At 58.1% G+C, this 27,967-nt stretch overlaps 2 protein-coding genes across 11 annotated transcripts; one reads left to right on the top strand and one right to left on the bottom strand.

The window, feature by feature from the left end:
• Positions 1 to 323: 323 nt before the first annotated feature.
• SMPD4 (sphingomyelin phosphodiesterase 4) lies at positions 324 to 20,986 on the bottom strand. 9 transcript variants are annotated; one of them, XR_004521513.2, is made up of 21 exons: positions 17,860 to 18,653; positions 17,652 to 17,735; positions 15,909 to 15,995; positions 14,486 to 14,628; positions 14,279 to 14,354; positions 13,637 to 13,745; positions 13,481 to 13,533; positions 12,860 to 13,011; positions 10,960 to 11,092; positions 9,031 to 9,102; positions 6,386 to 6,472; positions 4,587 to 4,732; positions 4,025 to 4,115; positions 3,647 to 3,747; positions 3,111 to 3,274; positions 2,614 to 2,819; positions 2,160 to 2,393; positions 1,902 to 2,033; positions 1,682 to 1,810; positions 612 to 1,600; positions 324 to 524 (listed from the first exon to the last, which is right to left on the bottom strand). XR_004521513.2 is itself a non-coding variant. In XM_033837399.2 (20 exons), exons 1-20 carry the CDS (start codon positions 20,907 to 20,909, stop codon positions 1,271 to 1,273), a joined length of 2,604 nt encoding a protein of 867 aa, XP_033693290.1. In that variant the 5' UTR covers positions 20,910 to 20,986; the 3' UTR covers positions 324 to 1,270. The 9 variants fall into 9 exon arrangements, 8 of the variants coding, with proteins under 8 accessions (XP_033693290.1, XP_033693293.1, XP_033693292.1 ...); XM_033837399.2 differs by lacking the exon at positions 17,860 to 18,653 and adding an exon at positions 20,835 to 20,986 and having other exon boundaries at positions 324 to 1,600; XM_033837402.2 differs by lacking the exon at positions 17,860 to 18,653 and adding an exon at positions 20,645 to 20,810 and having other exon boundaries at positions 324 to 1,600.
• Positions 20,987 to 21,084: 98 nt separating this feature from the next.
• LOC101316138 (mitotic-spindle organizing protein 2B) lies at positions 21,085 to 27,949 on the top strand. Of its 2 annotated transcripts, XM_033837404.2 has the most exons (3): positions 21,110 to 21,573; positions 21,675 to 21,823; positions 27,234 to 27,481. In XM_033837404.2, the coding sequence occupies exons 1-3, from the start codon at positions 21,410 to 21,412 to the stop codon at positions 27,389 to 27,391; spliced, it is 471 nt and encodes a 156-aa protein (XP_033693295.1). In that variant the 5' UTR covers positions 21,110 to 21,409; the 3' UTR covers positions 27,392 to 27,481. The 2 variants fall into 2 exon arrangements, with proteins under 2 accessions (XP_033693294.1, XP_033693295.1); XM_033837403.2 differs by lacking the exon at positions 21,675 to 21,823 and having other exon boundaries at positions 21,085 to 21,573; positions 27,234 to 27,949.
• The last annotated feature ends 18 nt before the right edge of the window (positions 27,950 to 27,967 follow it).

Genomic DNA, 27,967 nt, shown 5'->3' with positions numbered 1-27,967 from the left:
GCCATGTGGGTTGGTGAGTGCATTTCGGTTCCCCGGTCACACGCACCCCTGCAGAAGCCACAGAAATTGCAACACAGGTCCCAGGATCCTAGCTCTTAGTATGAAGACCGTGTCTGCCCCACTGAGTTGTAGGCAGTGTTCTCGCATCTCAGACCTGCCAGTGGCTGCCCTGTCCCATCACAGCCACGTCCGTGTTTGCATCTGCCCAAGGGAATCCCATGGTGAGGGACGCTGGGTGCCCAGTGGCATCTCCGCAGCCCCTGAATGTGCAGAGGACCCCATGTAGGAGGCCACCCTGGGGGCGGGGCCAGGCACCACAAGACTCAGGACCAAGAACAGGTTTATTCAGATCCATGGTCGGCTACAAGTTTGGTTTGGTTACTGGTCACAGGCCCCAAATGCCACTACTCCGAGTTTACATCAAACTACAAAGCCCAATACTTACAGTTTGAAAACTTAAAAAAATACACCAAAGACTAAGGCTTTTAAAAATCTCAGCTGAAAAGTTCTCCCTGGTGCGTCATCTGTAGAATGAAATGCGTGTGAGATGCTGTGAGGATTTCTGACAGTGAACTCACATTTGTCATATACTTTGGATATTTAAATCTTACCAAAAAATCAGTGTCTTTGAGCGCTTGATTTGACTGAAGATACAAATGATGCTTTTGACCATCTTTGGTTGTAGACCACCCACAGGGAACAAGGTGGTGACAGCCCTGATGACCTGCTCTGTGGCCTGGGGGCATCTGTGTTCTCGGAGGGTCTCTCCTCAAAAGCAGGCATATGGCCCAGACTTGGAACTACTGGGAAAATACAGTGGCCCTAACTTTGCCAAACACGGCAGCAAAATCAGGTTTAAAATCATGAAACAGAGAACCATTGTCTAATTTTCTTAGGGCTCTCTTTTAGGGCCTGATTCTTCTCTGGAGCCAGAGGCTGGGTTCCCATGTTGGGGTCTCACTGCCCACCTCCAGGGCGGCAAAGGCAGAGGCCGCAGGCCATCCGGGGAGGCCCAACTCCTGAGCTTCACACGCTGAGGAAGAGAAAGGCATCGCCCTGCAGGCCCTCTGGCTGAGGAAACGGGGAGGCCCAGGGCCAGCAGGCTGCCCTCCCCTTGTGGCTACCTCTCTGCCGGGCCCTGCCCTCGCTTTTCAGGTTCTCTTCAGATGGTTCCAGGGCTGCAAGAAAACGCCCCCTGGAAGCACGAAGGTGACAGGTGTTGGGTGCAGAGTGGCCTCCCTGGTGCCTGGGGGTGGTGGCCGGCCTGCAGTCAGAGCTGGTGCAGCTTGCCCTGCTCGGTTAGCAGTGTCATGGCCACGGCGTAGAGGACATAGCCCAGCACGAGGAGCAGGGCACAGAGCAGAGGCCCGATGCAGAACAGAGAGGCCACAAAGAAGGCCAGCAGCAGGGCCAGCAGCGTCCGGTAGCTGCCCAGGAAGCGCAGGCTGAGCCGGGGGCCCCGGGCAAGGCTGGCCGCATGCCCCCGCCCCACGGGGCTCAGCAGGCGCCTGTCCGACAGCCCAGGCTCCAGGAGGTGGTAGCGACAGAAGCTGCCGAGGAAGTCGGCCCGTGAACACAGGGCCGCCATCTGACCTGCGAACTAGAGCACAGACAGGCCCCACTCTCACCTGCCGCTCGCGGGCTGGCGGGGCGGGGGGGTGGCCCTCCCTCCCACACTCACCCTGCGGTTGATGGCGGAGGACAGTCGGAAGAGCACTCGGACCAGGCTGGCAATCTCGTAGCTCCGGATGGGCTGCAGCTCCGAGTCTCCTTGGTACTCGATGTCAAAGCGCCGAAGCCCGTTGATGATCTGGAAGCAGCAGGAGGTGAGCCCCCGGGAGCCATGGCCACACTGCCCAGAGGGCCCTGGAGAGCCCGACCCCTCGGGATGTGGGCCTCACCTGATACCGGCCCAGGGGTGTGAGGATGAGTCCGTCCTCCCCCACGATGCAGTCTGGGAGCTGCTTCTTCCCGTTCTCATCCTGCGTGGTCCCCAGGGCGAGTGTGAGCTGGGCGAGCTGGGCCTCGCTGAGCTGTCGGGGAGATGCCTGCCGTCACTTCCAGGTGGAGGGAGGCCTTCCCCCCCGCTGGGCCTCAAACGGCAACGAGGGGCCCAGGCACGTGACACCTGGGGGAGGTGAGCAGGGCCAAGGGCGTACCCGGAACACTTGGCACAGGTACTCCAGGGCCTTCTCCAGGTACTCGTCCGTCTTGCGGACGCTGTCCTGCCCCATCTCATCCAGGTCATTGCCCGGGTAGGAGCCATTGGTGTCCGCGGGGTAGAAGCCCAGCCACGACAGGAAGGGACGGGCGGCCGTGCTCTCCCCATACTGGTCAGAGAGGGACTTGGCCGTCTGCTTGGCCTGTGTGATAAGCTGAGCCAGACGCAAGACCTGTGGGTGGGTGGGTGGGTGGTTAGCTGGCTCGGGGCCGCCTCATGGCACCGACAGCCCAGGGGTGGCTTCCACACGATGGAAAACTTAAAATGAGTTTTAAGGACTAAGGTGCACTTTCCAAGAGGGTACATCTATCATCAGAAAGAAACTAGACTCCACTGAACAAGACAGGGAAGGGGTGTGAAATGCCAGAGCCCAGAGGGCCCCGACTACTCACCAGTGCCCGGATCTCAGGCCCGAACATTGGGGTGTACTTGCAGTCCTGGCCCTCCAGGCTGTACACGTGGCTCTTCACCTTGAAGGAGGCGTCGGTGATGGCTGGTGGCCATGACGACAGGAAGCTGCCAGTGAACGTGGGCACCGTGAAGAGCCTGTGCTGGCGGTGGGGGATGACCAGCTCGGGCTCCAGAAACAGCTGCTCGCCTGGAAGGCAGGATGTGAGCCTGGCTGCGGCTCCAAGAGCACGGACATCGGGTCCCACCATAGGTCCCCGAGGGCAGTGACCGCACAGCGCAGGCCCAGCTCCCGGAAGTCCCTCCACCCCCACCCATCTCCACAAGGGAGTAGCTATGAGGAGAGCCCAACAGTAGCCCACAGCCTCCCAAAGCCACTACGAGCCACCAGGGGATGCGGCTCAGAGCTCCGTTCCCCTCCTGTGGGGCACACACGCAACCCCTGCGAGCGCACGGGTGACAGGGCTGGCAGGGGCCTCACCCCGCTGGATCATCTCAGCCAGGTTTGGCTGCGCGAAGACCTTGGCCACGCGGAACACCATGAGTGCGTTCTTGGGGCTGACAAGGTCCGTGCGCAGTGCGCGGCTCAGGAAGCCGAGGAAGAGCTTGGTGTACACAAGCAGGTTCTCTTGCACAAAGGGCGCCCTGCGGGCAGACGCACGTCAGGGCTTCTCTTCAGCTTCCGGTCTCCCCCAGGTATCACGAATGGTGGCAGAGGGGCCGGCGGTGACACGAGGGGGCAGGACAAGTGGGCAAAGGTGAGGCCCCAAGGACAGAATCCTCCACGGACGAGGCCCATTCCCAGGAACAAGGCCACTGGGGGCGGGGCAGCCACACTGCAGGGCTGGCTAGGAAGGGCTATGGGGAGGTTTATGTGAGTCGATGTGGGAAAGGGACAGAAGGACAGAGGCCGCCCGTTGTCCCCAAGAGAGCAATCCTGGAACCTGGACAAGTCCCAGCAGGGGACAAGGGGGTGGCCCGGGCCCCCTGCCTGCAGGACCTCGGGTCTGGGCTCACCATCTCTCTGACACACTCCGGGCCTGGCAGTCGCTGCTTGGGGCCTGCTTCTCAGGCGCGTACCTCCAGGGCTGCAGGTAGCTCAGCCACATCTCCAGGACCTGGGGAAACACGTGCAGCTGGGGCAGGTGGCTGGCACTCAGGTGAGCAGGGGCGCAGGGGGAGCCCGTGCCCCCTCAAGATGCCTGGCCCCTCAGAACAGGTCACCCAGCAGGCTTTCCCCCGAGTGCAGCGGAGGGCAGCTGCGTGAAGCTGGGAACCCACCCTGCGTGGACAGCTGGGTTCAAGGTCGCGGCTGGCGGAACAGCACAGGAGGCCCCCAAGGCCTCCCTTCCCTCATGCGCACACGCAGGGCAAAGGCCGTAGGACAACACTCACAGCTCTGAACGACGCGTCCAGGGGCCAGTGGCCAAAGCAGTGCTGCAGAAAGAGGTAGAGCTTCTGCTGGACAAACCTCGGGACGGCGGCCCTGTGGGGGAGGGGGCATCACCTCACAGGGGAGCCTGGCACCCCCTGGGGGCAAGGCCTCCTATTTTTAGCCCCATTCCTCAGAGGAAATTCGAAAGTTCAGAGAAGTTAGAGAACATTCCAGGGACACACAACACACGTGGCCGATCCAGTGTGGCTCCTGTGTGCACCTCAGCTCAGCACGGCCCACGCATCGCCAGCTCTGCTGGCCCTGTTGGCCTGGGAGTCAGGCCACGGCCCTTGCCCTGCCGGGGTGGGGTGGCGTGGGGGTGAGGTTCAGCACCGAGCAGCCTGCTGCTCTCCTGCCACAGGGGAAGAAGGGGGAAGAGGGGGCAGCAAGATGGGGCCTCTCCTAGGCCAGCCTGAGAAGCAGCCAGGCGGCCCCCACCCACCTCTGGGCCAGGGTGGCAGTGAGGAGACAGTCCCAGGAGGGCTTGAGGTGACTGCCCCCCTGCCCACAGCCCATACCCACCGTTTGAACTCCTCCAGGGGGCTGGCGGCGTGGGAGTGCGCAGAGGGCGAGGCCTGCTCGGGCCGCAGGCTGTTGGCGAAGGCGTGCAGGTGCTTCAGCAGCAGCCGCACCACCAGCACATGCTCCTCGGTGGGCATGAAGGACTCCTGGGGGGAGGGCCCTCGTCAGTACCTCGTGCTGGGCTGTGCCTCTCCCCCCATGGATGCACCGCACATGGCACCCTGGGACAGCCACTGGGGCAGAAGCTCTGCCATGTGCTTCCCTGCACTTCAACCCCCTTCATGGAGCCTCTGAGACAAACGCCCTCAGTCCTGCGAGCTCAGCTTTTGGTTCACAAAGGCCAGGAGGGTCTCTGAGACCACCCCACACACGGGGGAAGACTGGGGGCCGGCCGCCTGCTCCCCACGCCCACCCCTCGGGCCTTGACAGACTTGTTGGAAGTGCTCTTAGCAGCTTCACCCCAAGGTGAGCAACGCCAAGTGGGGTGAAGGCGGCTCCCGGCCTTACGTGCAGGAAGCCGGGCACTGACCGGCAGCCCTCCCCACCCCCCGCTGCCCAGGGCACGGTCTGCACAGGCCTCCCTGGCACGGAAATGCCTCCACAGGCCCATGCAACACACCCTAAGGCCGCTATGCCTGGGGTGGGAGGCGGGGGTAATGTCCTTCTGCATGTGTCTATCTTTAGATCATTATATGGTAGATTTGCAGCGTTTTGAAAAAAAAAAAAAAGGGATACTTTAACAGTAATAAAAAACCACAGAGCATCCTCTGTGCCAGGCCGTGACTCTGCCTAGGGAGCTATCCCCTTTATCGTTCCCAGGAACTGAAACCCCCACCGCATCTCACCCCCGCCCTCCACGTTTGCAGGGGCAACTCCCTGCCCCATGCCCAGCAACCACACTGGACACCACTGGGCTACTTTCTCTCTACATTTGTCAGTCAAAGTGCTTTCTTCCAGTGCCTCCCCCTTCCCTGAGCCAAATGCCCACAGGAGCCCCTGGTCACAGCTGCATGTGGACACTTACGGGGCCAGGCCTCCCGCTGTGGAGGTGAAGGCAGGGGCCCTGCTCTTTGCCAGGTGAGGCCCTCCCCAGCCCAGGCCTGAGTGGCACCCACTTCTGCATGTGGCCCGCCCTCAGCACCCCTTCTGGAACATTCTCTCCCTCCTCAGTGCAGCTGCTGCATCTGCTCAAATTCAAGTTCAGTGGTGTGTGGCCCCACCTAGGGCGAGGGGGACAGATCCCTGGCCGTGAGCACAGCTCCAGACACACGTCTCTGCCCAGACTTCCCAGCGGTCGTGTCATGGAGCAGCAAACTTCACAATGCCATTGGCCCCAAACACCCAGCTCACTGACCACAGTCCATCCCTGGTCACTCCTGCCTAAGCAGACGGCAGTCCCCACAAGGTCACTGCCCATGAGCCCCAGGGCCTCCACATCCTTGGTCAGTCCCCAGCACCAGGCCTGTACTGCAAAGGCCACACTACTTTGCCCCCACGAACCGGGGCTAAGCACGGAGCCCTAAGACACCCGAGGACTCGACACCTTGGTTGGCCTGGGGCTTGGCCAGGTGGGTTCGGTGACCTCCCCCACAGCCAGTGGGATCTTGTGCATCACTCCCAGCCATGTGGCCGCACACCCTGAACCCAGGTCCAGGCCGAAGGGCCTGGCTGTGCTTGGAACTGGTCTCTGGTCACCCCAGCCGGCCCCCAGCCAGACCCTGGCTACTGCGCAGGACATGAGCTCTGGGGTTAAACCATGGGGCGGGGGTGAAAGGGAACAAAACGAAAGCGGCCAGTACTTGGTGGGCGTGGAGGGCCTGGAGGCTGGGTTGGGCAGGGCTGTGGAGGGCGCTGCAGACACTGAGACGGTAGTGCAGGACCTCCAGCTGAGAGACAACAGCAGAGAAGCCGAGAGGAGAGGGCGGGGGGAGGAGGAGGGGAGAGAAAGAAATAGTGAGAAAGAGCCCAGAAGTAAGGACAAGAAAAACAAAAAACAAAAGCACAAGTCAGTGACAATCCAAACAATCACAGCCCAGCAGCATCAGGCCAATGAGACGCCAACCACCCCCTCCAGGCGTGATCCTCCAGCTGCCAGGCAGAGGGAGGACAGAACCGCAAGGTCACCTGGGAGGCCCCTCCAGCCCCTGAGGTCAGCCCGACCCCACTGCACTGGGTGCAGCACGTGTCAGCAGCCCATCCACCTCCCTGGGACACGCTGCTGGTCACCAAGGCCCGAAGACCCAGGCTCAGTAAAGAAACTTGAGAAGCCAGTTCTAGATGGAGGCCTCTGCCCAGAAGAGAAAAATATGTAATTTATTGGACTTCCTGGGTTGTCCGGAAAAGAAATTTATCAGCACATGATGGAATCAATTCCTAGGTGTTAAAGACCCAATCAGAGTCCCATCCTGAAAGGTTTTGTGCACGGGGCTGGTTCCCAGCCCACCAGGCCCCACATCCTGGAAATGGTTAACGTGGTGCTAACACTTACTGGTTCTAATTCTGGGAAGACCAACCTCTACCTCCCTCTACCTCACCAGGAGCCCCCAGACACTAAGCCACACACACCCAGAGGCAGCTGGAACCCTGAGGCCAGGGGTAACAGCTGAGCTGGCACACCGTCCGCCCCCAACACCAGAACCTCCACCCTATCTCCCTGCAGCTAAGCACAGCCAGAGCCGGCCCAGCACACGTCCTGCCCCATGAGGGCCCGCCTCCTGCCCCAGCGCCATGCTTCACACAGAAGAGGCCTGGAGGAACGTGCCAGACGCTGGGGAGACGGGCACAGCCAGAGACACGCAGGGCTGGGGCAGGAAGGGGCACGGCCGCACTCAGCAAGGAAATGGGGAGCCCACGGTCCCACTTCAGGCCCCAGCCCGGGCCCAGAGCACCCTGCAGGGAGCGTGCATGCGCCTGCACCCAGCCCGGCCACAGCCACACCAAGGGAGCTCCAGGAGCTGCACTTCCTGCACCCAGAAAACCCGGCAAACTGACCCCAGGGTTACGTGGGGCCAGCAAGGACTTCCACGTGGTGTGGGGCAGGCCTGGACAGACGGCAGGGGCCTTGGTTTCCCACACACCCCACCTCCTCAGGTTTTGTTTTTCGGCCTCAACAGGTGGCAAAGGGCAGAAGGTTTCTTGGCGCCTGGTGGGGCCTTCATGGTGCCCTCCCCCGCACCGACCCAAGTCAACCTGAGCAGCTCTCACCCTCCTGTGACCATGGGGAGGAGCGGGAAGACCCCTCCCCATATGGACTTGGTGTTCCCCCAGGTGACCAGCAGCTCGGAAGGGCCCTCTGGCCGGCAGAGCTACAGCTAAGACCTGAAGCGGGTGGGCTACCCTGGGCTCCCGACACAGACGTGCAGACAGGAAGGTAACACCGCGAAGCAGCCTCTGCGAGACCAAGCCCCGCGTGCCCTGCAGGGGAGCCAGCCCTGCCCGCCGGGCAGCGGCAGGAACGTGCAGCAGCAAGTGCACTCTGGAAGCAGACGGGGGCATGGTGGGCACTTTGCGACGTGAGAAGCCCAGGATGGATTCCCGGCCCCACCCCCGTTCTCCTCCTCCTCCTCCTGTGCGGGGCCAAGGACGGAGGCTGGGACACCCTGCGCTCTAAGAGGAGTATTGGGTCTGCGTCCCAGTCCTCCGTGCGGCAGAACCCTGGGCTGGGGAGCAGGACCACCGAGGGAAGGGCACAGGCCACTGTTCCAATGTGACCCACAGATTCTTAATTCCTAAGGAAGCCCTTGAGGAGTCTGACTGGCAGCGGCAAAAGCAAAGTCTAAGGAACAAACTGCTGCACGGAAGCGGTACACTGCAGTCCTGCGCGCAGGCTGTGGACCTGAGCACCTCTCCCTAACTCAACAGAACTGTTCTACCCCGACCAGCCCTGTGGCCACAACCCCGGGAGGGGGCCAGGGACTCCAGGCCTCTGCACACACATGAGCTGCCCAGCAAGGGAAGGAGGAAAAGGAGAGGAGGAGGAGGAGACAGCCCAGGCCACATGCAGGAGGGCGTCAGACCCCACCCACCACCAGGAGCGCTGCTGCCGCTGCTCTGGAGGACGTGGAGGGCAGCAGGGCCACCAAGGTGGGCAGAGTCTGCTGGGTGCCACCGCAGCAGGACAGCAGGAGGCGCTGTGACTCCCAAAGGCACCCACGGCCCCCACACCCCAGAACACGAGCACCACAACTACATCTGTTCCTGCTGCCACGGAGAGGGCTCTGCAAGTAGCATGGGGAGGCCCAGAGAGGATGGGCCTCAGCTGCCAGGGTGCAAGCCCAGCACAGAAGACAACCTGCCTGCTGCTCAGCACTTGAGGGAGGTGAGATGGCAGGTTGCTGGGTCCCACTAGCCAGTCCTTGAAACTAACTGAAATCAAGGACAAGCAGCAGCAGGCCGACCAGGGCCAGCGCGGGAGGTGGGAAGAGAAACCGTGGCAGCAACATACCTTGGCGTGAGGGGACTGCATTTTTTGGTACATCTCCAAAGAATAATGATGAAGCCACATTTCAACAAAAACCTGCAAAAAAGCATAGCTGGTCAAAAGGTCTTTGACAAGGCCGTCAAGACCATTCAATGAGGGAAAGAACAGCCTCTTCAACATGTGCTGCTGAGAAAACAGGGTGCTCACATGCAAATGAGCACAGTCAGACCCTCACTCTACATCGTAAACAAGAAACAACTCAAAATGCATCAAAGACCTAGAATATAAGAGCTAAAACTGTAGAACCTTAAAAGAAAGCATGGGGGAATGCTTCACAACAATGGATTTGACAGTAATTTCTTAGATGTAAGTCCAAAAACATGGGCAACAAAGGAAAAAACTGGACTTCATGAAAATTAAAAGCTTTAGTGCATCAAAAGACACAACATACGTAGTAAAAAAGTAGCCCACAGAATGGGGGAAAATATTTGCAAATCATGTATCTGAAAAAGGATTAACATCCAGACTATATAGAGAATGCCTAGAAGTCAACAACAAAGTAGATCCCAATTCAGAAATGGGCAAAGGACTTGAATAGACGTTTCTCCAAATAAGATACACACGTGGCCAACAAGGCCGTGAAACGCTGCTTAGCAACACGTCACCAGGGCAGAGCAGACCAGTCACGACGATTAGGGTGGCCACAGTCAGAAACCCAGAAAACAACAAGTGTTCCGAGGGTGTGGGGAAACTGGACCCCTTGTGCACTGCTGGTGGGGATGAAAAATGGTGCAGCCACCATGGAAAACAGCATGGCAGGTCCTCAAAAAACTAAACAGAATTACCGTACAGCCCAGTAATCCCACTTCAGGACAGATAATCAAGAGGACGGAAAGCAGGGTCTTAAAGAGAGAACTGCACACTCATGTTCACCACAGCCAAGAGATGGAAGCAGCCCAAGTGTCCATCAGATGGACAGATAAACAAAACATAGTTACACACACACAGCAGAATTTAACTCAGCTTTAAAAAGGAAATTCTGACACATACTACAACGTGGATGAGCCTTGAAGACATTATGCTGAGTGAAGCCAGTGAGTCATTAAAAAGAAAAATACTATGTGATTCCACTGACAGAGGCAACGAGAAGAGTCAGATTCACAGAAACAAAGCAGGATGGGGGGTGTGGGAGCTGGTGGGAGGGGGACTGAGGAGCTGCTGTTTGACAGGTATAGACTTTCAGTCTTACAGGATAGGAAGGTTCTGGAAACCCATTACAACAATGTAAACATACTTAGCGCTACTCAACTATATGCTTTAAAATGGTTAAGACTTAGATTTTACATTATGTGTATTTTACCTCAGTTCCCAAATAAAATCAGAACCCCATCTCATCCACACTCCAGGCTCTCAACAAGCCAGGCTTGTGGTGACCCACTCAGCCCTGGAATCCAGCATCAGAACAGCAGAATATCTCCAAGGTGGCGAGACAGGCCTGGGGTCTGCTGGAGCCGCATAAGGTCACACACAGGACTGCCGTCCCCACTGGGGCCCCCTGGCATGGAGGGGATGGGGTCCTGCTGAGCAAGGGGAGGCCCCCCCATTCAGTGCCCTAAACACCTGCTGCAGCAGGGCTTACTATCCACCCCTCCCAAACCACAGTAGCGGTCAGAGAGGGTGACCCAAGCCACTGGAAACTGAAAGGCTGGGCAGCCATCGTGTCACCACAATAAAATAGGACTCTGTGGACAGGGGGTCCCGGGGTGAAAACACTGCCAGTAACACAGAGGTGAGACAGGTGGGCAAATTCTTTCTCATCAGTCACAGCAGAGACACTAACAATTGACAGCCACCCCCAGACCAAGGGGCAGTCTTTAGGCCCTTGCACCCTGGGGTGGGTGGTGCTGAGCAGTTTATCTGAAACAGAAGCAGAGAAGGCACCCAGGCTCTCACCTGGAGTAGCGTCTCTGACCTCCAGATCTCGTGGGAGGTGGGGTCTGCATTCACAGACGTCTGATGAGAGATGTGTCGCTTCAGGAGGCTGGTGTGGTGCAGGCCGTAGGATGCAAAAGGCACGGCTGGCGTCCTGAGGGAGACACAGAAGCAGATCTCTGTCGGCAGGCTCCCACGGGTGTGGCCACAGCAATCTGGGCCTCAAACCCAGGACAGCAGCGACAAGTACAACCCGTGGAAGTGTCCAACGACCCTCAAGTCCATGTTGCTATGTGTGAATAAACAAACAGAAGAGTGAATTTTCCATCCACATCTGCCCACTGCAGATCTCACCGCAGGACGGGTGAGATCAGAAAAGCGTTGTTTGCCAACCACCCTGTTCACAATGGATCTGGCTGAAATGAAGACCATGAGAGATACCGACACTGCTGACAAGAGCGGGGGCTCAGTGGATCTTCCCACTAAGTCCCCCGTTCACTAACTGAGGCCCAAAGACCTTCGTTAACTTTACAGGAGGAAAACCTGGCATCACCCTCAGCCCAGCAAGCGGGCTCATGGGCACCACGGCTGCCACTGCGGTGCCCCCGCCAACGATGCCCAACCTGGGCCTAATCATGGGAAACACCTGAGAACCCACTGTGCACACACCAGCTGTCAAGGTCAGGAAAGGCTGTGAGACCTTCTGGACAACAGAGACACAGCCGCGTGCGGGAAATGACCCTGCACGGAACCCAGCTGCGTGACAGCCATGAGTGGGGCAGCTGGTGAAACCCAAGTGGGGTCTGGGGATGAGATGGTGGCCTGGCAGCAACACTGCCTCCTGATTTGAATGGAATGGCCGCGGTTACAGAGATGCACACACTTTCAGAAAACACACCCTGAAATGTTAAGAGGTAACGGCATCGTGTCTATAACTTACTCAAACGGCCCACGAAAAAACACACACAGATTAAACAGAATAAAACAACTCGGAAATCAACAGGCATGAAGGGCCTGTGAAAGTTCTTTGTTATATGTAGCAATGTGTAAAATCTGAAATTATTTTGTGAAAACAAATCAAATCCAGCCCAGAAAACTGCCTAGCAGCTGAAGTCTGCCTTTGAGGGGGTGTGAATCCAGGCCACACTTGGGTCCTCCCCCGACCCCAGATCCCTGGCCCCCACTCCCCAGGCCGCAGCATCAGCAACACCTGTGCAGCCCCTCCCCCGCACTCCTCCTCGCCATCCCCTTTCCTTGGGAGCTTCTGTCCACACGAGTTTGGGGTAACGGCACAGCACGTGCCAGCAGATGTGGGGGGACAGCACCTACAGGAAAGAGCTGCAGCCTCCAGGGAAGGAGTGGGGGATAGTGAAGCAAGGGCCAGAGGAGCACAGGCTCCTCACCCCTGGACAGGCTGGCCTCACGCTCCCCTCCTGCTCTGCCTGTGCCAGCGGCTCTTTACCACAGGCCCCGGCTCAACAAAGGCCTGGTCCCCGAGTCCACAGGTCCCTGCTAGTCTCACTTGGCCACAGCTCAGCGCTGCCCACAAGCCCCTCCTCTCCAGGACCAATCGCCCAGCGCTGCCAATCAGCTCTCGGCTTTGAGTCCCTCACCACCCTGCTCACCGCTGGGCATGGGGCTTGGGTGCCGCGTGTGGAGAGGGCGGCCACAAGCAGAACACGGCCCGTTCCCATACCAGAGCCAGGCCCCGTCCACAGGGCCACAGAACCTGCCTGCTTCAGAGACGTCCCCATCACCCCGACCTCCAGCCTGTGCTCAGCTGGGGCTGCAGAATCTCAGGCCTAAAAAAAGCAAGTGCTCCAGACAAGGAGTGGCACCACTGTCCCCATGAGCAATGCCCTCCAACCAGGAAGGGCCAGGCCTTACCTAGTGGTGGGCTCAGGCCATCTCAGCCACTCACCTGGGAGCCGGTGAGGGGCTGGGCCCCCCCGGGCTGGAGGAGAGAGGGGGGAGCACGCTGCCTTCTGTGGGCAGGAACCACGCCAGGTACCTGTCCACCAGGATGAAGTAGGCGCAGTCTGAAGTGCGGATGTGGAGGGCCCCGGGGGGCGGCTGGAAAGCAAAGCTCCTGTGAGCGCATGGCTGTGGGCACCGCCCCAGGCTGCTGACCCAGCAATCACAGGGCGGTGCCAGGAGAAAAGCCCCCACCACAAAGGGCCTGACTAGACCCCTCAGTCCTGACCAGCCCACACACACCCCCATCCCCCCACCCTGCCCACACCAGTAGCCACCTCCTACAGGAAGCCTCCCTGACCACCACTCAGGGCACCAGCCCACCCCACATGGCCCATCAAGCCTGCCCCCAGCCTGTCATCCTCACTAAGTGAGGGTGGCCTGAGGGGCAAAGGCTGAAGAGAGGGGGACCCGGAGAAAGGAGGTAGGAAAGGGAGGAGAAATGGAGGAAGGCAGGCCGACGGCTGGCCCAGCCCTTCTTTGTGTGGACACAAGCCCTGGGCCTCAGCCCCTCCCTGCACGGGGGCTTCAGTAAAGCAAACCCAGCTCAGAGGCACCCCTTCTGTACCTTTTGAGTGATGAGGCTCAAGGCAAAGAAGAACATGTAATACTCGAATGGATCTGAGGGCCATGTCAGGGGGCAAATGACAGGGCTGTCGGGGCCCCCCACCCAGCTCTGTGTTGGCCGCCCGGCCTCCCCCACTGCGGGGCCGACAAAGGATACTGAGGGCCAGGTGCAGGCCAAGGCCCCCGGCTGCGGGGAGCTGGACCTTGTTGTGGTACAGAGGGCTGTCGGGGAGCACGCGCTCCTGGATGGACGCCTTCACAGGGTCCTGTGGACAGACAGAGGTGGCTCTTGGGAAGGCTGCAGAGGAGCCCAACACACAGAGCTCCCTGGGGAACAGTGCTGTCCTCTGCGCGGTGCTTGTGCAAAAAAGCTTCACGCAGACTCTGTCCCTTCGTCCTCACACAGACCCACCACAGCGGGGCTGCAGCTGTGTGCATCTCTGACCCAGCCAGGCGCTCGATGGATCCTGTCTGCTTTGTTTCTCATACCCATGAGTGTGCCACCCCTTAATTCGCCCCCACAGGACTGGAAACTCAGAAAGACAAAGCTACCAGTCACGTGGCCCTGCCACTCAGCCAGGAGCCAACCAGGCCCTCCCACTGGCAGAGTTCAGATGACCTTTGAAAAAAAAAAAACCATTGAAGTTCCAATCTGTGATGGCTCCTGGGCCCTGAACAGATACCATGACGTTCTGGCCACTGTCACAGCCCTGCAGGCCCCTGCCCACCCACCAGCACTGCAGCCACTGCGTGGGGCACCTGGCCCCAAGCCTGGCTCTCACCACCATAGCTTACTTACAGGCAGGTAAGAGACAGGAAAGTCAAATTTATAGTCTTCAGCTTGAAGTTTATAAACCAACTTCATCATTGGGCCCCTGAATATGAACAACAAAAACAGGGCAAATGAATCGTGAACCATCTTGCTTTGACTGTTCCTTAACAGTGACTGCAAACAAGATCACTGTGAGAGAAAGTCCAATCCCTCTGGGGTAACAGACCAACCTACCCGGGGTCTAGGAATTCCATGGCGATACTGTACTCCACAGGGCTCACGCGGCCCTGCAAGCAGCGGAGGTTCCACCCAGCCAGGACGCCGTCCAAGCTGCCAAAAATGCTCTCAACCAGCCACGGGAAGATGGCGTGCAGCTCCTGCAACAGCACAGGGAGATTTTGGGCAAGCTCCTGGGGACCACTGCCTGCCTCCCTTGCTGGCCCTGGGCCAAGGACGTCACTCCCTGGCCCGGAGACCAGCAGGACCAGTGGCGCCCACAGGAGCAGCTGTGGATCCTTTTGTTGTGCTTGCGTGGCTGCTTCATGTCTGACCCCGTTCCATAAGCCAGCGTATGATTAAAAGGTTTATTTAAAAATTCTGGGGGTGGGGGGGGCAGTTCAAATTTCCAGATCCACTAGGTTCAAAATGCTCTGGGTGATTCTTGCCACTTGCCTCCAGGCCTCCACCCGCCCTCACCCCCCACTACCGCAGGGAGCAAGCAGAAGGGTCGGGCAGGGAAAGAGGAGGATAAGACCCCACAGTGGGGATGTCCCTGGTGGCGCAGTGGTTAAGAATCCGCCTGCCAATGCAGGGGACACAGGTTCGAGCCCTGGTCCGAGAAGATCCCACATGCCGCGGAGCAACTAAGCCCATGCGCCACAACTACTGAGCCTGCACTCTAGAGTCTGCGAGCCACAACTAGTGAAGCCCGCACGCCTAGAGCCTGTGCTCCACAACAAGAGAAGCTACCGCAATGAGAAGCCTGTGCACCAAAAGAAAGAGTAGCCCCCGCTCACCGCAACCAGAGAAAGCCCAGGCGCAAAATGAAAACCCAACGCAGCCAATAAATCAATCAATATATTAAATAAATAAAAATAAAAATGCCAGAAACTTCTGACCCGAAGAGAGCTTTACTAAAAAGGGTGGAACCATCCGTTCTTCCTCAGGGCAAGCCCTTCCTGTCATCTGGTGGCAACTCCTGGTCCAGGCGGGCCTCCTGAACTGACCCGCACTTACTCTGCCAATTCAGGGTGTGGTGTAAACACATACTTTCAGTACTTACAGCAGGGCTCAACCTTGGCACTGCTGACATTTGGGGGTGGACGCGTCTTTGTCCTGGAGGCTGTGCTGTGCCCTGGGGGACGGATGCCAGCACGCCTGGCCTCCACTCACTCGGGGCCAGCAGCACCACCCCACGTGGCAACTAAAAATGCCTCCAGACACTGCTAAGTGTCCCATGTGGGACAGAAGGCCCACGGCTGAGAAAGTCTGGTCTACGTGGTCGTGGTCACATGTTTACATGTGTCACAAACGTGAGAGTCACAATACAGGGTCAGGCCTCCGCAGAGCAGTGCTCAGAGGTGGGAGGCAGGGGCTGCGAGAATGCTTTTCCAGGAGTGTGTGAGACACGCCCCCAAGAGACGCTGCAGAACTGTACCTTTGCTGGAAAGTCCTCGATGACTTTAACCAAGTCTTGGCACCGCTGTGCAAAGGGTTTACTTATAGAGTCGGCTTTCAGGCTAGCCTAGGAGACACAAAAAACCAAAATAAAGCGAGCACATTTGCTTTGCAGCTTTTGCTGATATTCTGGTGCGAGTCAAAACAGAAATCCAGGGACTTCCCTGGTGGTCCAGTGGTAAAGAATCTGCCGTACAATGCAGGGGACGCGGGTTCAATCCCTAGTCAGGGAATTAAGATCCCACATGCTGTGGGGCAACTAAGCCGGCGCTCCACAACTACTGAGCTTGTGCGCCTCAACTAGAGAGACCACGCGCCCTGGAGCCTGTGCGCCACAACTAAAGAGAAAACCTGCAAGCCACAATTAGAGAGAAGCCCGCACACTGCAACAAAAGATCCCGCATGCCTCAACGAAGATCCTGCACGCTGCAACTAAGACCTGACACAGCCAAAAATAAATTAAATAAATAAATGATAAATAAATCTTTAAAAACAAATAAACAAACAGTAATCCAAGTGACGGGCAGGAATGAGACACAGCACTGGCCTGACTGCCCAGCACCTCACACATCAGGTCGTGCGTGTGTCCAGGGCCTACAGGACACCCCTAGGCGAGGCCAGGTCCCATGCTCTCTAGGCCAGGACTTTCCAGGCTGGCTCCCAGCTCCCTCTGTCAGGCACCCCAGCTACCTCAGAGAGCTGCACATCATGAGAACAAAATCCACCCGGATCCAATCCACAAGCAGGGGGTTGGCTCCTGGGTCAGCCCCGCAGCCAGGGGGGGACCCCACACAGATCAGAGCACTCACCGAGTGTGTGCACGTGAATGGGAAGTTTCCCCGGGGGCTAACCACCCACCATTTATAGCCCTGTGATTGTGAGCTACCATTTGTTGTCACTGGCCCTCTGACCCAAGACGTCCTTTATCTGTTACCTTCAGAGACGCAGCAGGCCAAAAACCACAGACAGCTTCAGCCAAATGCCAACACTCTGGCGACGAAGAAGCCAGAAAACATTCAGGACAAGAAGGAAATGTACCCCAGATCAGGGGTGAAGGAAAGCTCTCGTCTTTTCTGACCACAAAGGGAAGAAGGCCCTGTGCACATGGATGAACATCAGGAGGAAAGGCCAGGTTTCTAACCACAAAGGCTTTGCCCAGGGTATCCAAGGCCCTGGCCACCTCCACACGAGGATGGAGTCCACAGGGTCTCGGTCAGAGGCAGACACCCGGCTGTGCAGGCCTGGGTCGGATCTGCTGGCTCTAGAGGGGCACTGAAGAAGAACATCCTTCCAAATACAGGTTTATAAAAAGTGCAGGCCTAGTGCCCCAGCACAGCAGCCTCCTTCCGTTTTTCACCAATGACAGTTACGGTCATTAAAACACCTCGCTTTCGTGTAAGGATTTACAAGACGTGAAAATGTGGGTGTACATCCTTCTCCCTTGCTCCTCCCCACACCCCAGGAGACTGAGGAAACGGCATTTCAATCAACTCCTCTTGTAAATGAGAAAACCAGGGCTCAGCAGCTGCATAAACCCAAGGTCCTGCACCAACAGAGGGCAGAGTCGAGCCTGAGGGTTCTCACCCGAGTCCAGTGTTATTTCCAGCACATCCCCCCAAAACATCACCACTGGACAGTTCTTCAAGTCAGTGGCAAAACCCTCAAGTCACTCCGCTGCAGAGCGACCATCACCCTGGCACGCGGGCGGGCAGCTGACACTTACCAGTAGGAAGCTGGGCTGCTGCAGGTGGGGGAATGCCATGGCAGCCTCCTGGGCAGGGTCCAGACGGGCCGTCTTAGAGGACCACTGCAGAGAGACAAAGACAAAACCTCAACCTCTGCCACACAAGACACACAAGGCCAGGAGAATATCTGCACAGCTCAGCACCACTGCACTGCCAAGGCCCACGCTTTACAGAAATGCTGCTTACGTGCCTGCTGTCCACAGTGTCCAGCCCCGGAGCCAGGTCTGTGGCAGGGAGCCCTTGGGAACACTTGGTTAAGCTTGTGTGGCACTTGCCACATGCCAGGCCTGGTTCTGAGGGTTCTCCATACATTTCTCATTTAATCCTCGGTGGCAGGCAGGCAGGATTCTAAAGACAGCCATCCAAGATTCCTGTCTCTGGTCATTCAAACACTCTTCTAGGTGCTGCTGTGAAGGGGTTTTGCAGATACAATTAAAGCCTCAAGTGTGAGAACCGTAAGATACAGGGCAGTCCTGACTCATAGCCAGCAACGAAATGGGGACCTTAGTTCTACCACTGCAAAGAGCTGGATCCTGCCAGCAACCTGAATAAGCTTGAAAGCAGATTCTTCCCAAGAGCCTCCAGATAAGAGCAAAGCTGGCCAACAGGTCGATCTCAGCTTTGAGAGACCCTGAGCAGAGAACCCAGCTGAGTCTGCATTTCTGACACATAACCATGAGACAACCAACAGATGAAGCTTTAAGCTGCAAAGTTTGTTAAGCAAGAGTAGAAAATGCATCCTCATAACAACGCTACGAGGTCAGTACAGATAAGGAAATGGAGGCAGAGAGAAAAATCACTTGCCCTCCGCCAGCTGGGGAATGGCAGAGTCAAGACTCAAACCCACAGACCTCCTCACTACTCTCCCATAGAGACAGGTGGACACATCTCCTCTGTCTTACTTGTGCTCTCTGAGAAGGAAGGGAGGGGACGAGCCAGCTTTGCCAATGGAGGCTTTGAACAGCCACCAGAAAATCAGGGGTAGCTCTCCAGAATCCTACCTCTCTGTGCCCCAATCAGAAACTGAAAATATCCAGACTCGGACTGAGCAGAGAGGGAGTATGCAAGTCCCACTGATGAGCTGCTGATGGCTTTCCTGGCACAGCTCTGCCCATGGCCTGAGGAACGGTGCTGATGCGGCAACTGGCAGTGTATGTGGATGGAGATGCTGGGTGGGCAGCTGAGGCATTCTGAACACCTTCCCATGAAACCGAGCAGAAACCTGCACACTCCCCACCCCTGTACAAAGGCCCCTCCATGTCCCCTGCCTCTTGTTTGTAGAAAAGCTGAAGTTTCCCAGGTCTCCCTGAGTCACAAAAGAGCAGGCTCAAGCAGCTAACGATTAGGACAAGAGAGTCACAGAATCTTTCAGTGTCTGATGTACACTCCTGAGTTGTTTTACAGATACTATAACTGCCACCAGAGAGAAAAAGCCAAATGCATGATGACCAGACAGTAGCCATGACATAAGCTGCTCCATCTGTGGCTAGCACGATTCCAAAAACTGGCCTCAAGACAATGAGATTAACGTTATTGCTCATAATAATCTATATCTTTGTGGGCATCAAAATAATTGTAGCTTGCTCTGCCCAATTTTTAGTAAGCAGGCAACTAAAATTGTCAGCAAAGAGATGCCACAGACTCATGTTGACATCTTCCACTCTAAGAATACTGCGCGCTATGTCAGCATGAAGAAGTTACAGAAGATGAGCCTTTGCCCCTAATCCCACAGAAATGGAATGATGTCAGACAGTGGGGATCTGTAAGCAGCTCCTTTGCCCCGTTCCTGTTTGCCCATTTCTGTTCACCTCAAACCTTATAGAAATGAGGTCACCAGGCAACACTTAACCTAACTCCTGACATATGCTCTACTGAATGCACACAATACCTTGCTTAACCTATTGATTCCTTCCCTAGATTAAAAGAAGTAGGAATGAAAAATTAAGTAGTTAAAGAATGACTAGCTCTCTACCCCCAGCTTCTCCCTGTGCAATCCGGCAGGAGATCACGCAGGCAAGATAACATCTGAAGAAAGCTCATGAGGAGTCAGCCAGTCCACACCCAATGGAAAATGACGCAGAGCTTGACCTTCTGCCTCGATTCTGAGATTCTTTCCCCTTCTTCCCTTTAAAAACTGTCACGGCTGAGCAGAATCTTTGGAGTGCGTTCTGGGACACCAGTCCACCTTCTACCCGGTTGCTGGCCTTCTGAGTAAAGCAACCTTTCCTTTGTACCAACACTTGTCTCTGGAGTATTGGCTTTTGAGCTGGGAGGAGCCGAGTCTGAGTTCAGTAACACTGAGACTGTTCAACTCCTAATTAAACTAGCTATGGGTTTCAGTTTTAAGGATGACTTAAATAAAACGTTTCAGTCCTTAACCAAGTGGTCCAGGGAACACTGCACTACTCCAAAACGATCAAAGCGACATAAAACCCTGAACTGTTTGCTAAGGGCAAAGCTTTAGAAATGATGAATTAAATGCTGCTCCTTGCTTAGAGCAAGTTTGCAGAGGTAGCGGCTGAAGGAATGAGCCCGAGGCGCCCAAGCGCCTCTCCTTGGGGAGAGGGCAGCGTCTCCCCGCCACGCCGCCTGCGGTGTGTGCCCAGCCTCCGCTTCATCCCGCCACCTCCACACCCGCTGCCTTCAGGAACGGCTTCCGATCCGCTTTCGGGGTCCCTCCCGTGAGCTGCAGCCCCGTCAACGCCAATCTCGCCAGGGCCTCCCTCTGGCCGCGCTGCGAGCGGGGCGTGCTTCCGCCTGCCGCTCACTACTGCCCCGTGAAGGGAGCACCGGGGCCCCCGTGTCACAGACGCGGAAACTGAGGCTCCGCAAAGACGGCCCACACCGGGGGAGGCGAGGAAGGATCGGGTCGGGCCGGGGCCGAGACCCACCCCGCTCCCTCCACACCGCTCGCTGAGTCCCAGACTCTCCCTCCTCCACCGCGCGCAGCGAACGTTAACCGCGGGCCCACCGAGGTGGGGCGTGCGAGGTGCGCGGGAAGGCGACGGGAGGTCGCAGTCCGGCCCTCGGCGCCCTGCTGGCCCGGCCCGAGGCCCGGGGCTCGCGTGGGAACAGAGCTGGTTTCGGCGGAAGTTCGGGGTGGCCGCCGGGACGCGAGGCCGGGACGCGAGGCCGGACCGCGCGCGATTCCCACCATTCACCTGAAGGAACCACAGCGCCTCCGGCTTTAAGGACCGAGGCCGCCATTCAGCGACCCGGCGCCGAAATGTCGTCATCAAGCTGCGCGTGGCGTCACGTTCCCCCGGCCTAGCAGGAAATGTGCCGCCACCTCCTCTGGCTGACACAGTAAAAGGCGCGTGCGCAAAGCGAAGGCCCGCCTCGGAACGCGCGTGCGCAGCGGGGAAATCCGCCGTAAGGAGCGCGCGTGCGCGAAGACGTGTCGGTGCGTTAGGGCTTCGAGGTGCGACCCCTACCGGGGAGTCGGCGCGGAACAGTTACGCTCTGGCCCCGATGGGCATTTACTGAGCGCCCACAGAATGCCCGCGCTGTACTGGGTGCCGCCACCTCGGCTAGCGCGCGGGGAAGCTCCGTCTCCAAGGGCCCGGTCTTACGCACGCCTGCAGCCGCCCGGGCCCGGGTCTGAGCGCCGGATGGCGTGGGCGCTGCGGGGAGAGGGGCGCGCGGCGGGCCGGTAGGGGGCGCGGCGGGCCGGACCGGGCGGGGCCGGGCGGAGCGGGAACCGGACCCAGCGGCGCACACCCTCTGCGGTCCGCAGATGGCGGCGCCGGGCGCGGGGCCCGGGCCGGGGCCGCCACCGGGGCTGGAGGCGGCCCTGCAGAAGCTGGCGCTGCGGCGGAAGAAGGTGCTGAGCGCCGAGGAGATGGAGCTGTTCGAGCTGGCGCAGGCGGCGGGCGGCGCCATGGACCCCGACGTGTTCAAGTGAGCGCCCGGCGGAGGCGGGGTCCCGGGGGAGTCGGGGTCCCCGGGGACGGCCGGACCGGGCGAGTAGGGCTCACTGCCGCAGCGTGTGTTCTCGCCAGGATCCTGGTGGACTTGCTGAAGCTAAACGTGGCGCCCCTCGCAGTCTTCCAGATGCTCAAGTCCATGTGCGCCGGGCAGAGGCTGGCGAGCGAGCCCCAGGACCCCGCGGCGGCGCCCCTGCCCACGCCCAGCGTGCCTGAGACCCGAGGTCAGAGCCGGGCCTGGGCGGCGGGGAGGGGGACGGGGGCGGAAGGGGAGCAGCGCCTGGCACCGAGCGGGCTTGGCCGTGAGTGCAGGCCTTTCTGTTCCTCTTGTCCCAGGACAGGCTGGGCCCATCCAAGGTCTGGCCCCTTGGGCTCCCGTCCCTAGCTTCGACTTTGCTGCCACTTTTGAGGGTGCACTTCCAGATCGGGAGGACACAGGGTGGGAGACCCAGGCAGGCTAGACCTCGTCTGGGACTTTTGCGACCCCAGTTCCTCCCCATCTCTACTCTGAACGTTTTTATCCCGCAAACATGGGAACAAGGCAGCTTTGGTTCCTGTCCTCATGACCTGTATAGCCTCTGCGGAAGTCCTCAGGGAGCAGGGCGGGCAGAGGCTTTCCTGCGTGCCCTTGTTGGCACCCCACCCGGCCCAGGTCCTACCCAGGAATCTGGACAGCGAAGCTTCCATCTTTGGGCTGTGAGTGGGCGCAGCCTGGAAGCCATGGCTGGCAGGGTACAGAGGCCCGAGGGGCCTCCTCAGTTTGGAGGGTCATGGCTGGGGGATGAGCAGGTGCTGGTGACCAGGGTGTCATGATGGAGCTCTAATCCGCTTCGGGTGTTACTTCTGCTCCCCATCCCAGAAACCCTCTGAAATGCAGCAGAACCTCCAGGCTGGCTCCTTAGCCAGAAGCATCCTGAGAAGGGGCTGACGTTGGGGCGGAGGGCAGCTGGGCCCTGTGGGTGGGTGTGCCTGGGCCCTGGGCGCCCGTGACCCCGTCCTGAGAGGCCCTGGGCACTGGAGTGCAGGCCTCCTCACTGATGCACGCTGTCTGCTCTCTTTGTGTCTCTCTCTGACCTCCAGCAGCCTCCTTTCTCTCTGCCGAGAACTGTACCCCCCCCGCAAGGCCCTCCTTTTCCTCGGCCCTGCAGCCTGCGGCCTCTCCAGTTCTGCTCCACGGCCCAGCTGCCTCGCACTCGCCTCTTTCTCCGGGGCCCCCCGGTTCCCTCCGGTTCTCTTGCTGCCTGTTCTCTCCTTTTGCAGGTTGCGTTTATTGGTTTATCTCTGGGGGTTGGTACTCTCTCCTGTTTCCGTGGAAACTGCTGTGGCCCCCAGAAAGCCAGAGCAGCTTTGAGCTGCAAGGGCAGGACCCAGTGAGCCATCCCTGCCCCGCAGCTTAGGGACTGAGGGCGTGATTTCACAGCTCCGCTCACTAGAGACAAGTGCAGCGCTCACAGGACAGGCCCACACCCCGTCCCCAAAGGCTAACTCTGCTGGTGAGACTTGCGCTCTGTAGAGCTGCCCCCAGCCCAGAGGAGGACACCCAAGGGGCGGGGAAGGGAGAGCGTGGTATGCTGTGGAGAGCAAAGCCTGAGGTGTGACAGGCACCTGGGCCTCTTAGATGCCATCACCCACCTGGACTGGTTGCCTGGAGGATCAGACCATGGGTCCCCTCAACTGCCTGGTTTCTGAGCTGGGGGTGCCTTCCAGGCACTGCCAGGCACGATGAGGCTGGTGTGTTAGAGTGTGAAATGCCATGGGAGCTCTAGCTGCACCCTCCCACGTGGCCCTCCCTGCATCACCCACCTTGCTGTTCCAGGAGTGCCTGGAGCTTGGACAGGGGGCCTGAGGAGCGTGGGGACTAAAGGAGAGAGATCCCCTCACTGGGGGGTTTTGCCACTCCCTCCCTTGCTCAGTGCCAGGCCTGCTCTCAGTGCTGAGGGCACAGTGGGGCTGCAGGGTGGACACGCTGTCTGTCCAGTGGCTAGACATACCGACAGTGACGGGCGTCCAGTCTCGAAGGACAGCACCGGCCTTGCTGGAGTAGCAGGAGTTAAACAAGCTGGGGGCAGGGCCCTCGCACCAGCTGCAGAGTCCTGTGCGCTGCTGCATCCCCTGGGAGGGGGCTGAGCTAGGGTGTGGGGGGAGGGAGGGAGAGGGTGCAGTCAAGGGTGTGTTGGGGTGCGGGGCTGGGAGCACTGCATAGAGGGATGGGAGGTGGGGAGGAAGCCCCGGGCCAGGGACTGGAGAGGCATGGGGCACTGGGCCCCACAGGGTCGTTTCCCCTTGAGTGCTCAGGCCATAGGTCCTGCTGGGCTGGGCGGCCACCAGCCAGGGTACAAGGGCACTGAGGCCCTGGGGAGATGCCCAGTGGAGGTAGAGGGCAGATAAGGGGCCGTGCCAGGAGTACACTGAGGCCGAGAGGCAGAGGCCACCAATGAGACAGATCTCTGAGGCTGCATGTCAAAGCATCTCTCCACACAGATCTCTGGTCACCTGGTTAATGGCAGGATCTGGGTAGAGAAAATAAGGAGCATTGTCACAGAGTAAGCAATGGGGGACCTTGGTGGTCTAGGCTCGTGGTGGGGGTTTGGGAACGTTGGAGCCAGCTGGCCTTAGGTTTCCCTCAGAATCGGAGTGAGATTGACCCAGACCAAGGGCTGGAGCCCCACTCAAGGGCTTCGCTCTCTGGGTTCCTGGCCATCCAGGTGCCCTGTGGGGCCTGTCAGGCTCACCATTTCTGTCCTGAGAGCTCAGGGGGGTTAGGCTTGTCTTCGTAAGGACGTGGAGTTAGGTTCAGTTGTGTGCTGTTGAAGTTTAGGGAAACCACACATTCTATAAAAAGATGTCCCCCCCAGAAAGCATAAGGTGGAGTCTGGTGTGTGGAGCCATGAGGACAGGTACCCGAGCGTTGGCACCAGAAAGGAATGGACACCTCACGGATAACTTTTATACTGATTACCCGCTAAAATGACATACTGGATGTTTGGGTTAATTGAAACATTTAAGTCAATTTCCTGTTTCTTTTACTTTTTAACATGGCTCTTAAAAAAGCTAAAGACCACACAGGTGGCTCGCAGCCCATCTCTGGGGGCAGCACAGCTGCAGAGCACTCACGCCGAGCTTCTCCCCAACACGGCATCGGGCCGTGTGCCTGGAGGAGTCACAGGCATGTCCATGTAGGGATCACCTCCCCAGAAGTGTGGGCTGAGTTAAGGGTTAAAGCGCACACGTGCAGTCCGTGTTGTGCATTGTTCTGTCTGTATCTGTTCTGGAAGCACCGATCAAGCCCCTGCTGTGTGCTCTGCACACCCCTGGCCGCCCGCTCATCCTGGCCACCAGACCCTGCCAGCTGGCCTTGCAGATAGCAGGGCTGTGGTGTATTCTTTCCCTCTCATTTCTAACCCACCCGTCCCCCCACCCCTCCGCACACAACATGCCTTCAGTGTTGGCTCACAGCCAGTCACTGACATTTGGCCTCAGCAGCCATCTGGTCTGTGACTCCATAAGGGGGTGCGCCCACCACCCAGGAGAAAGCGCTCTGGGGCTTTCTATAATTCTCGTTCCTGCCCAGCTCTGCGGCAGAGCTCTAAGAGTGGGTGATCAGGGATCCCGGGGGCCACTCCAAAGGTCAATGGCAGAGTGGGTCCTACCGGGTCTGGGTGGTTCTCCAACTTCAGGGCCCCCCCCTGAGTCAAGGGTAGCAATGGGCTGGTGAATTTGGGGCATTTGCTTCATTAGGGGGCATCCAACACTGAGTGGCCACAGCTGGTTTCAGGGGTAGGAGGGTAAACCGGACTGTTTTTAACAGACACCCTTATCTGTCTTTGACCCTTAAGAGGGCCCCACAGGAACCAGGCCTGGGAGCATGTCCCCACCACCCCCACCGCAGCTTGTGGTCACCCTTGGCTCAGCCCCAGTCCTCACTGCATTCCATCGGACCCTAATAACCCTGTCAGGAGGGAGCTGGAGCAGGCCTGACGAGCTCCCAGATGCCCCTTGCTGGGTCCACTGGGCTCTGCAAACCTTCTTGACCTCCACAGCCGCGTGTAAAATGAGGCCTGAGTGGGTCTCCCCACGAATGCCCAAAGCATGTGATTCCTTTAGGGTTCTAAGAATCACACTGAGCTGGATAAATGGGCTATTTTCATCCTTAAAATAGTTTTCTTTGACACCTTCTATGACTCAAAGTTACATTGGTTTCTTACTTCCAGGGTTTATCGGCCTCGTCAGATTTAAAGATGAACATTACTTGCTCTTTTCTAGTTTCCTCTCATCCTTGAGTGTCCAGAGGGGCCCTGGTCATTACACTGAGGGGGAGAGGAAACTCACACATGTGCAAGCAAAAGCAAAGCTGGCTTCAAAGTGAGGCCTGCAGCTGGGACCCGCCCTGCTGCTTGCGGTGGAGCTGCACCTGAGCTGTGCTTTGGGAGCACCCGGCACCGGGGGCTAAGCCACGGGCTCCACAGACCTGATTTGGCCTGGCTCAGCCTTGGTGGGGAGGGGGAAGCATGGCCTGAGCAGGGCACTGGCACATTGGGAAACCCTGCAGAGTGGTGGGGCCCATGTACTCACAGGGTCAGTCAGTGGGGACCAGAAGATTAGCATTTGTACCAGAGATGAGGGGTGATGTTTTTGCTTCTGTCTCCGGGAGTCACTGGGACAGAGTTGGCCCAGCTTCACCCTACCACATGTTCCTGTCTACTCCATCCGGCACTGGGGAACCCGTTACTACTACACTTCTGTCAAATCGAGTACACATGGGCTCTCGGGGAGAAGCAACGCCAGGAAAACCCAAGCTTTTAGGGTTCCAAGCTGATGCCACTGCAACCCACCCCCCGTGCCAGGCAGCACAGACCTCCTGCTCTCTGAGGAAGAACTTTCCCAGGAAGTGTCTTGAGAAGGGCCATCCTATCCCTGCAGGAGTCCTGGGGAGAAGCTAGGTGTGAGGATTAGAGCACGGACTTGAGTCTCAAATGCAGGTCCCTCTCCTTGCCCAAGTGACAGCCGGTGAGCAGAAACAACTTAACAAGCCCCTAGGAAACTGTCATGTCTTCTGTCCAAGAGCCCCCGGTTCCCCACTGCAGGCTGTTGGACTAAACCGGGATGGAGGCTGGGGGTCAGAGCTGCGGGCCAAAGGAGAGCCCAGGTTGAGGCAGGCCCAGCGGGGAGGGACTGTGACCCAGGCACGCTTGTCCCCCGGGGTCCTCTCTGTTGCTGATGCCACAGGCACTGGCCCAGGCATGACTGCAGACCTTCCTGGCTGTGGGCAGAAGACAGGCTAAATCTGGCAGGTTACCAGTGGGGGAGCGGCCAGAGCTGTGCTCTGCACCTGAGCGTGACCGCCCCATGGACAGGGCGCGTCCTCAGCAGGAGCCCAGTCATAGGACCCAGTGAACCTGAATATTTGTAGAACACTGAGGGGAGAGGGAGGAAAACGTATGAGGAAGAGCTTCCAAGATCCAAATCCAGAAGCCTGACTAACACGCTTTCTGCGTCACCATGTCTGGCGGGGAGGGCAGTTGCTGGGGGTCGACACGCCGAGCTGCCCCTGGCACTGCTCTCGGGACACAGACAATAGGTGTTGCGAGGTGGCCTCTGCCAGGTTGCTAACACCTGTGTTCTGTGTCTGCTCAGGGAGAAACAAAGGCAGCGGTGCCCTTGGCGGAGGCCCGACGCTGCCAGAACGCGGTGTCCGGGAAGGATCCAGCCAGAGGATGCCCCGCCAGCCCAGCGCCACCAGGCTGCCCAAGGTGGGCGGGCCGGGGAAGAGCCCCACGCGGAGCAACACCTGAGCAAGAGGATTTGCACGGGCCCACCGCAGGCCGCCAGCCTCTCAGACAGGCTGCTCCTCCTGTTGGTAATAAACCTCTTTGAAAACCTGAGGGTCTGTTCAAGATGTCTTCTGTTACCTTTTGAATATATTAAGGCACAGAGATTTAGAATTAGTTCTGTGTGCTGGTCCTCGTCATGCTTCAGCTGAACCAACCAAGTGACTTCAACCAGTGACCCCACCTCCCAGACCTCATTTTTGAGCCTGTGAGAAAATGTGCATATTACCAGGTCTTCTGCCTTTTCACTGAGGCCCTCCCAGGGCGCTCAGGTGCAGCAGGGGTTTGAGCACAGAAGGGCTGTGACCTAGAGCTTTTAACCCTCTGTGGGTCATGCATGCCACAGAGAATCCAGTAAAACCCTTTCCCCCAAAATGTCTTGACCTTCCACATTTGCCCCAGTTTTACAGGTTTACATGGACCTCAGGTTTTCAAACTCCAATTCTAAGCTTTTATACCTTAGTCCACTTGTCCCGTCAATAAAGAAGCCTGAAAAATGGCAAATTCAATTGAAAAACCTAACTCAGTTTTCCTAGAACT

Source organism: Tursiops truncatus, chromosome 13 (genome assembly GCF_011762595.2).
Source record: "Tursiops truncatus isolate mTurTru1 chromosome 13, mTurTru1.mat.Y, whole genome shotgun sequence".
In the NCBI taxonomy this organism is placed as follows: Eukaryota; Metazoa; Chordata; class Mammalia; order Artiodactyla; family Delphinidae; genus Tursiops; species Tursiops truncatus.
The sequence above is the reverse complement of the archived record's forward strand: the minus strand, read 5'-3'. Positions and strand labels throughout refer to the sequence as shown.

Bases quoted from the DNA above. Each gene is read 5' to 3' on its own strand.
- SMPD4 (XM_033837397.2), bottom strand. From the start codon at position 17,985: ATGTATGGAGAACCCTCAGAACCAGGCCTGGCATGTGGCAAGTGCCAC. The intron at 9,103-10,959 runs GTGAGAGCCTGG...GCTTTTTTGCAG, and splicing joins GGTCAGAGACGCTACTCCAG to GTTTTTGTTGAAATGTGGCT. The intron at 1,601-1,681 runs GTGAGTGTGGGA...TCTGTGCTCTAG, and splicing joins CCTCCGCCATCAACCGCAGG to TTCGCAGGTCAGATGGCGGC.
- LOC101316138 (XM_033837403.2), top strand. From the start codon at position 21,410: ATGGCGGCGCCGGGCGCGGGGCCCGGGCCGGGGCCGCCACCGGGGCTG. The intron at 21,574-27,233 runs GTGAGCGCCCGG...GTGTCTGCTCAG, and splicing joins ATGGACCCCGACGTGTTCAA to GGAGAAACAAAGGCAGCGGT.